Source organism: Alosa pseudoharengus, unplaced genomic scaffold (genome assembly GCF_046254945.1).
Source record: "Alosa pseudoharengus isolate Yale_2024_CS ecotype anadromous, Long Island Sound unplaced genomic scaffold, YU_APseudo_1.1 YU_APseudo_1.1_scf_4, whole genome shotgun sequence".
In the NCBI taxonomy this organism is placed as follows: Eukaryota; Metazoa; Chordata; class Actinopteri; order Clupeiformes; family Clupeidae; genus Alosa; species Alosa pseudoharengus.
The window spans coordinates 43,797,969-43,808,785 of record NW_027468774.1 but is presented as its reverse complement, the minus strand read 5'-3'; the positions used below and the strand labels follow the sequence as shown (position 1 = coordinate 43,808,785).

Genomic DNA, 10,817 nt, shown 5'->3' with positions numbered 1-10,817 from the left:
ACATGACCACCTCTGGGATGCGGTCTACAGCAGGAAAGCCATCAAAGTTGAAGAGGACCAGACCAACAGATCCTTCAACTCACTAATTCATCACTTCATTCACCTTTGATTTTAGACAATATCGCAAAGGAGGGCTTTTCAAAGCAATGCCCAGGAGAGACCGTAAGTTTTCTATACATTTTTCTGTACACTACTTCTGTCTTTTGAACAACAAATCTCTTAGGCTTTTGCTGCTTCATTTGAGGGGACAGTTTAACTGCAAAGCAGTAGCAGTTGATTTGCTTATGTTTTGATATATAAATGGTAAAATGTGCTTGTTCTTGCCCCCACAGCTAATGGCGATGTTGACCTTAGGCTTGTGGTGATTGGCAGCAGTGGCCCCGCACAGTTTTTGCTTACCAATTCCATCCTGGGCAAGGAGGAGTTCACCAGGGATGTCTGCAGCATTGCGGGGAGCCGCAAGAACCTAGGGGATCTGGCAGGCCGGCGGGTGGCGGTGATCAACAGTCCCAATCTCTACGAGAAGGACCTGTCCAAGGCCAAGATGAAGGAGGAGCTGAGGAGGGCCAAGTGTCTCTCAGCCCCAGGCCCCCACGCCTTCCTCCTGGCCTTTGACCTGGATGGGATGAGCCCCAATGACATCAAGTCCCCCAAACTGGTGGTGAAACGCTACGGCGAGCGGTCGCTGAACCACGCCATCATCCTGCTGGCCTACGACGGCAACCTGGAGGGTCAGGCGCTGGACGACAGGGTGATGCGCACCGACTCGCACCTGCGCGAGCTGCTGGAGCAGTGCGGCTGCCGGTACCACATCTTCCCCAAGAACTGGCAGGACCGCAGCCAGGCCCGGGAGCTGGCGCACAAGATCGAGAGGATGGTGACGGCGCTGGGCGGCCACTACTACACCAGCCACTCGTACCAGCGGGCGGAGGACAGCGTGCGGAAGGAGGTGGAGCGGCTAGAGAAGAGGCGCGAGGGGGAGACGGACCGGGCCTGGTGCGGGCTTGAGCAGCAGTACCAGGGCGACGAGCTGCGCCGGCAGGTCGACGGCTACAACTCCAGCATCCACGCCGAGATCCGGGCCAGGGCCGAGCTGGACAACGGCTGGCTCCGGACCACGCTGGCCACGGGGGTTGGCGTGGGCTTCGTGGTGGGGGCAGTCATGGGGATGGCGATCGGGTCGGTGGAGGGGCCGCTGGGGATTGTGGTGGGCGGGGTTGTGGGAGGGGGTGTGGGCGGCGGCACTGGAGGGGCCGTGCAAGTGGCAATGGAACACCTCGAGGACCGGATCGGACCGCATCCCAACAACTTTAACACCATGTTTATTAATCGCTTCTTCCGCCTGCCACGCTCATCTTTCCGTTAGGACATTCTGCTCCAACACAAACCATGAGCAGGCTCCTCACCTGTTCGTCACAGTAGAGTGCTGATAAGATGAATATGTTTGATTCATATGGATTAAACCATTTATTTCCCTTTGTGCCCACTCTACAATTGCAGTAGATGAATTACAATAGTTAGAAAGTCTGTTAGAAAGCATGAGTTCAACTGGATTCTTCTTTTTTGGGATCACATGCACTTGGGGTAAAGTGCACTAGTTCTGTTTATGTTGTTGAAAAGATGAATTTAAATAAATGTCAAAAATCTTTACATTTTTCTCCTTGTTTTTTGACACATTCACTCCTTTTAGAGGAACAACACCATAAGGTCAGGACATATTCAAACATACTTAAGTATGAAAACAAAGAAGGAAGTACTGCTTAAGCACAAAATGTTTTATTCATGTTACTCATTAGCAGGGTTAATTTTATTTTAAAAAAATGGCACAGAGATTCAGACATGCAAAGTTAGTGGGAAAAAAATATTCAATATTCTAAACATTTTCTCAGAAGCTGACCTCCAAAAGTAAACATGTTTGCCAATGGCAATTTACAAATTGGTTGGCATAAAGCCCAGTTACACAACCTACCAATAATAGAATCAACAGAATGTCAATGCAATAAGTTAGCTCAATAGCGGGCTTCCCTGTGCAGTGAGGTTATTTAAAATGAGTAAGGCTAATCATTTGTCATTTCACTATAACACGTTAAACTAGTATTCTATTGCAGTCAGCCAAATAGCAATTACTACCGATAGCTTTACCAGGTCATTATATGCCTAGCTATCTCTAGATTACAATATCCATCTCAGACAGTAGACAAGTAATCAACTAGCAAATACTCTTGATTGATTATAAAAGTGACACCGAAAGCAGATAAATATTAACCCCAACATACAGTATGTCTGAAATGGGAATGTTAAGAACTCAGTTTTGTAGGGTTATGTATCTCATAACAACAGTGTGTGTGTTGCTACCTTCTTGCATTCATTCATATTTATGTCCCAGAATTTTATGGTACTTTGGGTTATCTCCACATGTTGAGTGGGTGGGGCCTTGTGGCATACCTCTGAGCCTGTGTTGATTTTCCCCGCCCAAATAGTTCTTACCTGTAATCACTTCGAGACTCTTAAACCCTTCCTTGAAACCCTTTCACACAATCTGAGGGAATCCCGCATAATCAGAGGAGTAAAAGAAAGGGCTTTAACCTTCCACTCAAATTACATTGCTCTCGGGTAAGATCCCAATTTGAAACTGTCAAATCTCATTATAAATATTTTGCCTTTTACCGACATTGTACATCGACAAGTGTTTCTAGACAGTGTTTTCTTGAGATAACATATTCTGTGCTCTGATGGAATTAGAGGGACATTCCTGCATAACCATTTTAATGAAACAAAAATGTAGGCAGGTGCTTAACTAACTCAGCATATGCCACATTTCCATTGTCTTCTTATTTATTTACTTTTACCTCTCATTAGGTTCAGCTCTGGGTTGGCTATGTAATATCATTTCATAACTTCATTGTATGTTTACTTAAACCTGATTTTCCTAGTATATTTTGTGTATATAACTGTCAGTTCGTCCATGTTAAACATGTCTTTGAAATGTACACATTGAAATTCAGGGTATGTACTCTTTGCTTGTATGCTGAACTGTACTTATGACGTGACAGAGTTTGAGTCTTAGCAGAACCTGTTTGGGTGCATGCCATTGTGCCCTTTTATTGCTCTCTATCTCTCTCTCTCTCTCTCTCTCTCTCTCTCTCTCTCTCTCTCTCTCTCTCTCTCTCTCTCTCTCTCTCTCTCTCTCTCTCTCTCTCTCTCTCTCTCTCTCTCTCTCTCTCTCTCTCTCTCTCTCTCTCTCTCTCTCTCTCTCTCTCTCTCTCTCTCTCTCTCTCTCTCTCTCTCTCTCTCTCTCTCTCTCTCTCTCTCTCTCTCTCTCTCTTTCATTCTTTTTCTCTGAGATCATGATGTTTAGAGAATATGGTTGAGCGTGGGTGTTTGTGGAGGTGGAGGAGGGTGTTTTTTCAATCGAAGTAAACCCTGCAACTTACATGGCACCTCTTCACACAGCCAAAGAGTGGTTATGTTGTGATTGGCACAAAAACAATTCCTTTCAGAGTCTCCGAAGGCCAAACACCCACCTCACGCTGAAAAACTGGCATTCTCTGGCTGACATTCTGCCTTTGAAGCTCTGAATGAAAATGTCCTTCACAAGCTCTTCATTACTCTCGAAAGCCATATAAACCCTAAAGTAAAGGGGCTGAAAGCTTTTTGACGCCTGTGCGTCGTGGTGTTTTGTCAGACAGAAGTTTCTGTCTCACAACAATGTCTTTTGGAAAAACATACCAAACTTTCCCTGCTCTTACTGATAATGCTAAGACCAGGAAGTATGGTTTCAATATAGCTCACTTGCCCTTTTAGTTGATAACTGCCTCACATGCTTTTCATCTTATCGCTGTGCCTTCAGGTAATTTCTTCAGGTAGTCATTTATTTTCAATGCCTCAGAACTCTCTAGGACATGCTGTTCTTAAGTTGCCATTTCATGGTGAAATGTGTTTGCCAGGGAATGGCCTCTACCATCGGTCTCCTGCCTGAGAAACACTTCCTGTGCTCTCTGTGCGAGCACATATTCACCAAGCCCGTGACCATTCCCTGCGGCCACAGTTTCTGCAAGGTGTGCCTGCGCAAATACTGGAATCAGGCCGGGACGGAGCGCTGCCCGTCCTGTAAGAGGGCCTTCGGGTCACGACCCCACCTTAGCGTCAACCGCATCCTGGCAGACGTTATCGAGAACTACAGGACGACACGACAGGCGGCCAAACAAGAGGGCCACAGCGAGGACAAAGCTGATAAGGTATGGCACACTCATAAACACGGCAGCATCACAAGCCATACATAACATTAGGGATTATTATGGCAGTGTTGTAGTCAAGTCACTATGCCTCGAGTCCGAGTCCAGGTTCGAGTCCCCAGTGTTCAAGTCCGAGTCAAGTTCAAGTCATAAAAAAAAAATTCCAAGTCAAGTCCGAGTCGAGTCCACTACTCATCCGAGTCAAGTCCGAGTCAAGTCACTATTGATCCACGTCGAGTCCGAGTCGAGTCCCTATTGATCAAGTCGAGTCCAAGTCCAGCACTAAAGTAAGCATAGCCTACATGTTGTTCCATTTTTTCCATTGCAGATGAAATCCTTAAAAGCAAAACGGACAATCTTCTGTCTCCAAGCAGGGGTGCCATCACTTGTGTGAAAGTAGTATTGCCAGATTTCTTGCCAAACCCAATGTGTTGTATTTATTATATCGGAGAGAATACCATACCATAGCCATATCATAGCCTATAGGCCTACTCATAATAAATTAGCAATCCACAGGCCATTAAGTCACATTATGCTGTTACTGACTGCTGAAAATTGTATAGGCAGTGTTGTAGAAGTTCATACTTCACAAGAGCTAGATGGACGTTGGAGTAGGCCTTTCATCTTTCATCCCATAATAGCCTGCTGCAAATTAACAGACAGAAGCACGGCAGGGCACGCCCCAAATGCAAATGAATGAATGGAACCTCGCTTCTCGCGTCAGTCAGGAAAAACACTGTTCACCAAGTCACGATGATCAGCTATCCAGCAGCAGTGTGTGATGTTTAGCCAGGGGCTGAGTGTAATCTTAGGTAATGCCATGTCATGTATAAGAACTAATATTGCCTGGCAATACTACATTGAAATATGTCTCCAGGCATTTTGGTGTTAACGTTAGTTTGCTTTGCATGTGAACATGATGTGACTTGCGATGTAGCCTACGATGACACGAAGCAGTAGCCTAACATTCCCTTGAACTAAAATTAGTATTACAAATAATTTAGATATTAAAACCATATAGCAAATTGACATACTACAATTATAGCCTTATGATATATTACAAAAAAAAAAGTCCTCGACGAGTCATCGCGAGTGCGAATGCACGAGTCCGAGTCCAAGTTCGAGTCATTCAGTGCTCAAGTCCAAGTCAAGTCACGAGTCTCTAAATTTAGCTAATGACTCGGACTCGAGTTCGAGTCTCGGACTCGAGTACTACAACACTGGATTATGGCTACAGATGAAACAGACTACTGAAGATTTTCATGTCATATTCCACGCTGGTCTTATTCCAAAATCCTGTCCCACTGCCTCGTGGGAACAGACCGCAAAGGAACTGCAGCAGATGATTCAGGAGCGGCTACAGAAGGTGGATAAGCTGAAGACCTCCCTGCAACTACTCAAAGTGAGTGTTCCTGTTTCTAAGCAACCGACAATGGAACACTGATCCTATCTGTGTGCTGGAACACTGCCTCAACAAACACAGACTTACTCCAGTATCTAACTTCTGGTTGGCTTTGTTGGATTTGAACATTGAGCCTATAATTGTTCTGAAAGTCACATATTTCTCTCAACATATTAATCCCGAGAGTCAGCTTTATAATGAGCTTGTTGAGCCAGTGTGAAGGGACCTTAAAAGTGAGAAAATTCACAACCCACTATCTCCTCCAGGAACACTGTGGGGAAAGGTCTTTTTGATTGGCATATTGAGTTCTAATCAAATCAAAGATATTTTGCAAAAATAGAAGACCTTTAAAAAGTTTTTTTTGGCTGATGCAGAGCTCGTGTCAGAGAGAGGTGCAGGAGAGCAACCGTGTGTTCAGCGCCCTGGTCAGCTCCATAGAGCAGAGCCAGATGTTGGTGGTGGCGTCGGTGGAGGAGAAGGAGAGGCACGCCGAGAAGCGCGTGAGCAGGCTGGTGAGGGAGCTGGAGCGAGAGATCCGAGAGCTGCGCGAGGGGAAGGCCAATCAGGAAGAGCCGCAAACAGAGATGAAGAGATGGGTAAATGCAAGGGAATCTACTTTGCTAATGCCACCACAGAATTTCCATTGTATTTACATAGCAGATACGTATTCAAAGTAAGTTGCTATACAGTGAAGGGATACATTTTTATCTCTGACTTCCTAGAAGTTTGCCTGTGGATATGAGCCAGCAACACTGACTCAATGTAGCCAAACCACTTTGGCTTAACGTTCTGCAGGCCTCCTGTTTTCTATTTAATTTCCTGTAGTGTTGTCACACATTCCAGAAATGCTTCACATTCTTAATATTGATTTGGTGTTTTCTAGAGTTCACGCATTACCCTAGACGACCGAGAGATGAGGGACTGGTCCAGGGTTTCCCTGGAGACGGACCCATGCGTGGGTGTCACCAGGAGGGCGGTGCTTGACCTGGTGGACAAAGTTCTGATGGAGGCCAATAGACTCACCAAATCAGGTTGGTGTCAAGCATGTGTGAAATAATAAACATTTGTTACACACTCATGCTCAAAATGTAGATATTATTTTATCATTATGATATTTAGTTCCAAAGGCCTTTCTATTATTTCTCATTTTTTGATCACCGATCAGCACCACACGAAATGTTTTTGGTGTGTGTGTGACATATTTCATAACACTAGCAATTATGAAATATGTCATGTCTACACACAGTTTTTATATACACACACAGTTTCAACAGGAGTTTCATATATTTTCCTTTGTTTCAACTTTCTACAGAGCTAAAAAGACTTCAAAAATACTCAGGTACGCATTTATTTTGACAGTTTCTCAAATGGGTGAATGTCTTCCCACCATGAGAGTCCATGAATGAAACGTGTTTTCTCTGTTGTTCCAGTGGATGTCACTCTGAACCCCCAGACGGCCCATGCCTACCTTATCCTTTCAGACGACAGGAGGCAAGTCAGGCATGGTGACAAGCGGCAGGAAATCCTCGAAAGCCCTAAAAGGTTTGACCGCATGGCCAACGTCCTGGCCAAGGAGAGCTTTCTCTCGGGCAGACACTACTGGGAGGTGGAGGTGGGCAGCAAAACCGAGTGGGACCTGGGTGTGGTCCGCCACTCGGTCAACAGAAAAGGGAAGTTCACGGTCTGCCCGGCTAATGGCTTCTGGACCGTGAGCCTGAGAAATGGGTGTCAGTACGTTGCCAACACATCGCCGCCTACCTCCCTGGCTCTGCGCCACAAGCCGAAGAGGATTGGCGTGTTCGTGGACTACGAGGAGGGAAGGACATCCTTCCTCTGCGTGGACAGCGGCGCCCACATCCACACGTTCATGGACGCGTTCACAGACAGGCTCCATCCTTTCTTTGGGCCTGGGAGGCCTCATGGAGGAAAGAACACAGCTCCTCTTACTGTCACCAGCAACTGCTGCAGCATCTGAATAGTATTTAGCCTTCTACAAAACCCAAAAAACTATATATTCGACTAATCTCTCTGATTGCACAAAAAAGATCACCTGTGTGTGCCTGAGATACATTCCTTGTGATTTATTTATATCTGATTCAAGTATTGAATATATGCCACCTAGCCATCTAAAATGTGAATAAATATGATATAATTTGCATGTACTGCGTCTGGTTCCATACTCTTAGGATATTTGAGGATTATATTTGGATCAGTGGAATTTCAAGATCGTATCATAAGTCACATAAACACAGTGTCCTGGCATACATGGTTTCGGTCCCTTTATCAACATGGTGTTTGACCGATTCTTTGCAGATACAGTATATCAGATCAGAGAAAAGATGTGAACAAAGACAGTCAGGCTTAGCCTCAGACTATTCAGGTAAGGAGGAAATGCAGAAGGTCATATCAGTCATTCTCAGCTATATATAAACCAGTGTAAAGAAAGCAGATAAAAAGAATGTTACATAAAACACAATCTGAAAGGAAACACTCAGAGACTACAATGATTAGGGACCCCTGCTGAACCCATAAAACATGAACATGGACTGGAAACTGAGGAAGATGAAAAGAGAGGCCTCACATAAAGTAACAAGAAGGAAAAAAGATGAAAAAAGAAAGACAGAATGGATTGATGAGTGGGGTTTGGGGAGGTGGGGGGTTGGGTTCGAGGAGACCGAGGGCGAGAGAACAGCGGGGCATTGTGCGACAACGCCAGGCACTGGGAGACACACACTCAGACACATTCACGCATTCACACACGCTGACACGGGCGCGCTCGCATCGCATGCGCGTGCTTCTGCCCACTGCCCCTTCACACAGACCCTTCACTGGCATCCTGAAGGGCAGACCCTCGCTCCAGTCCCGTCCTCGCCACCTCCCAAACGGCCACCAGCAGCCAGGAGAAGCACACCTTCAGATCCAGAGCACCAGACTCCACCACCTGTGTGTCAAGGTTACCTATGAACCTTGGTGTTTAGGCAAACCGCATCTTATCTAGTTGTACCAAATTGTCGACGGTTGATGCTGCAACACAAACGGGATCCAGGACTAACACAAGAAGACTTGGGAGAGAAATAAACAACACACTCCACTCTGTAGGTAAGATCTATATGATGATCTCTGCGTTCTGGATCTTTATGTTCTATGTGATATGTATGCCACATATTTGTGCCACATGTAAGCTTATTGACACATTGTCAATAGGATGGTGTACACTGTACACACTGACCATTCTATAAAATCACAAAATCATTGACAGATATTCACATCCCTTGTTAACTTCAACACTAGTGATGGGATGTGAGAAGTTTGTTTCTTTATTGAAGTGCTGTCCTGTTATGTATGGCAGATGTGGAGGGTGATTGACTTGCAGAGCAGGCATGAACAGACCCGGGTCTGCTTGGCCCACTCCAGAGCGTCCCATGAAAGCGTCTTGTGTTCAGGCGCGCCTCATGTTTTTCTGAGATAATCCACTCGCTCTGCCAGGCGTAGCTCTCCACCCACGGCGGTGTGAAAAGGACCCTTTCTCTCCTATTCTTCCTGGAATCCACTAATGTTCACTGTCCACGCCTGTTCCAAAATACTTATGATAAGGACAAGCTCAGTGATGTTTTAGATTATGCAAATGGTGAAAATACTGAGAATTAATAATAGATTGCCCAGACATGGTTTGGGCTTTTTTCTTATGGAGAGTGGACGATATGACAGCACATTGTTAGTTATTTGGTGAATGTGGCAACCCACGATGCTTGATTTTCACTGTTTGTCGCTTATCTGATTAACAGGCTCCATTCTGACAGCCCTCCTCAGTAGCTGAGTGGATAAGGAGAGCAAGAGGCAGAGGAAAAGAAGACAAAAATTGAAAACACTAGCCTGAAAGAGGTGAAGGTTTTAATCCATTCCACAGATTTTGAGTGGACTGTTCGCTCACCCTGAGAGACCAAAGAACAAGTTGCTAGTCACCATCGTCCTTTCATAGTCATGGCGACCACGGGCATGCAACTTCTTGGCCTGGTCATGTCCCTCATCGGCTGGGTCGGCGGCTTCCTGGTGTGCATCCTCCCCATGTGGCGCGTCACCGCCTTCATTGGCAACAACATCGTGACGGCGCAGATCACGTGGGAGGGCCTGTGGATGAACTGCATCGTCCAGAGCACCGGCGAGATCCAGTGCAAGGTGTACGACAGCCTGCTGGCCCTGCCCAGCGACATGCAGGCCGCCCGCGGCTTCACCGTGATGTCCGTGCTCCTGTGCTGCCTGGCGCTCACCCTGGGCGTGCTGGGCATCAAGTGCACCAAGTGCGTGGGCCACCCAAGCCTGGAGGCACGTCTGGCCCGAGTGGCCGGCGCCATGTTCGTCATCGCGGGCTTCCTCTACCTCGTGCCCGTCTGCTGGGCCGCCCACTCCATCATCAGGGATTTCTACGACCCGTTTGTGGCGGCGCCACACAAGCGTGAGTTGGGGCCTGCGCTCTACCTGGGCTGGGGTGCGTCCGCCCTGCTCCTGATCGGCGGCTCCCTGCTCTACGCCGGCTCCAGCCCCCCAGGGATTCCCTCCTCGCCCACCTTCAGCAGTGGGGAGAGCAGCCCGCGCCGGGGAGGGGGTGCCGCACAGGTCAAAGGTTACGTCTAACATTGCCGAACAACAGCTCTCACCCCAGGGATCCTCTCTCTTAGTATTCCCAATTGTAATAGATTGAATTTTAATGTTCCTATATGGTATTTTGTATCATGATCATGGCCTTGGTTACTGTCCAATGGAGGTTGTGAAGAGAAATGTGAAATCATGTAATTATTCCAACTCTTATGTCCTCCAATAACCCTGTCTATGTGTGTGTATAAAACAAATAAAGTCCTCCGTCCTATAAAAGCTTTGTGCAAACTGTTTCAAAATCTGTCATTCTCGGTCAATGAGATAAACATTACGTTTCCGTGTTGAATTCTAAATCATTTAATATTTTAGTTACTTAAACTAAAAAGTTATTAATGGGTGGGTTTGCTCAAATGAACTTTTAAAACATCATATACTTCATATGTACATTTTACATTCATATTTTAAGAAGACAAGAAAAAAACATATGTCTGTCTAACTCATTGATTCTGTTGTTAATAATGGAGAGACTATTCAAGTGGTAGAGCAATGTTTTTATACATGTATGGGTGTTCTCTCTATGTCTCTCT

General features: G+C 46.1%; 3 protein-coding genes across 4 annotated transcripts; all 3 read left to right on the top strand.

The window, feature by feature from the left end:
- Nucleotides 1–146: 146 nt before the first annotated feature.
- Nucleotides 147–1,366, top strand: LOC143102952 (GTPase IMAP family member 9). Its single transcript, XM_076266746.1, has 2 exons — nucleotides 147–162; nucleotides 333–1,366. Exons 1-2 carry the CDS (start codon nucleotides 147–149, stop codon nucleotides 1,364–1,366), a joined length of 1,050 nt encoding a protein of 349 aa, XP_076122861.1.
- A 1,138-nt stretch (nucleotides 1,367–2,504) lies between these two features.
- btr02 (bloodthirsty-related gene family, member 2) lies at nucleotides 2,505–7,799 on the top strand. Its single transcript, XM_076266496.1, has 7 exons — nucleotides 2,505–2,613; nucleotides 3,948–4,238; nucleotides 5,557–5,637; nucleotides 6,012–6,233; nucleotides 6,521–6,668; nucleotides 6,950–6,976; nucleotides 7,068–7,799. Exons 2-7 carry the CDS (start codon nucleotides 3,951–3,953, stop codon nucleotides 7,610–7,612), a joined length of 1,311 nt encoding a protein of 436 aa, XP_076122611.1. The 5' UTR covers nucleotides 2,505–2,613; nucleotides 3,948–3,950; the 3' UTR covers nucleotides 7,613–7,799.
- A 60-nt stretch (nucleotides 7,800–7,859) lies between these two features.
- On the top strand, nucleotides 7,860–10,729 carry cldnk (claudin k). 2 transcript variants are annotated; one of them, XM_076266498.1, is made up of 2 exons: nucleotides 7,860–8,732; nucleotides 9,423–10,729. In XM_076266498.1, the coding sequence occupies exon 2, from the start codon at nucleotides 9,619–9,621 to the stop codon at nucleotides 10,267–10,269; it is 651 nt and encodes a 216-aa protein (XP_076122613.1). In that variant the 5' UTR covers nucleotides 7,860–8,732; nucleotides 9,423–9,618; the 3' UTR covers nucleotides 10,270–10,729. The 2 variants fall into 2 exon arrangements, with proteins under 2 accessions (XP_076122613.1, XP_076122612.1); XM_076266497.1 differs by having other exon boundaries at nucleotides 7,860–8,736.
- The last annotated feature ends 88 nt before the right edge of the window (nucleotides 10,730–10,817 follow it).

Bases quoted from the DNA above. Each gene is read 5' to 3' on its own strand.
- btr02 (XM_076266496.1), top strand. From the start codon at position 3,951: ATGGCCTCTACCATCGGTCTCCTGCCTGAGAAACACTTCCTGTGCTCT. The intron at 6,234-6,520 runs GTAAATGCAAGG...GGTGTTTTCTAG, and splicing joins AAACAGAGATGAAGAGATGG to AGTTCACGCATTACCCTAGA. The intron at 6,977-7,067 runs GTACGCATTTAT...CTGTTGTTCCAG, and splicing joins AAGACTTCAAAAATACTCAG to TGGATGTCACTCTGAACCCC.
- cldnk (XM_076266498.1), top strand. From the start codon at position 9,619: ATGGCGACCACGGGCATGCAACTTCTTGGCCTGGTCATGTCCCTCATC.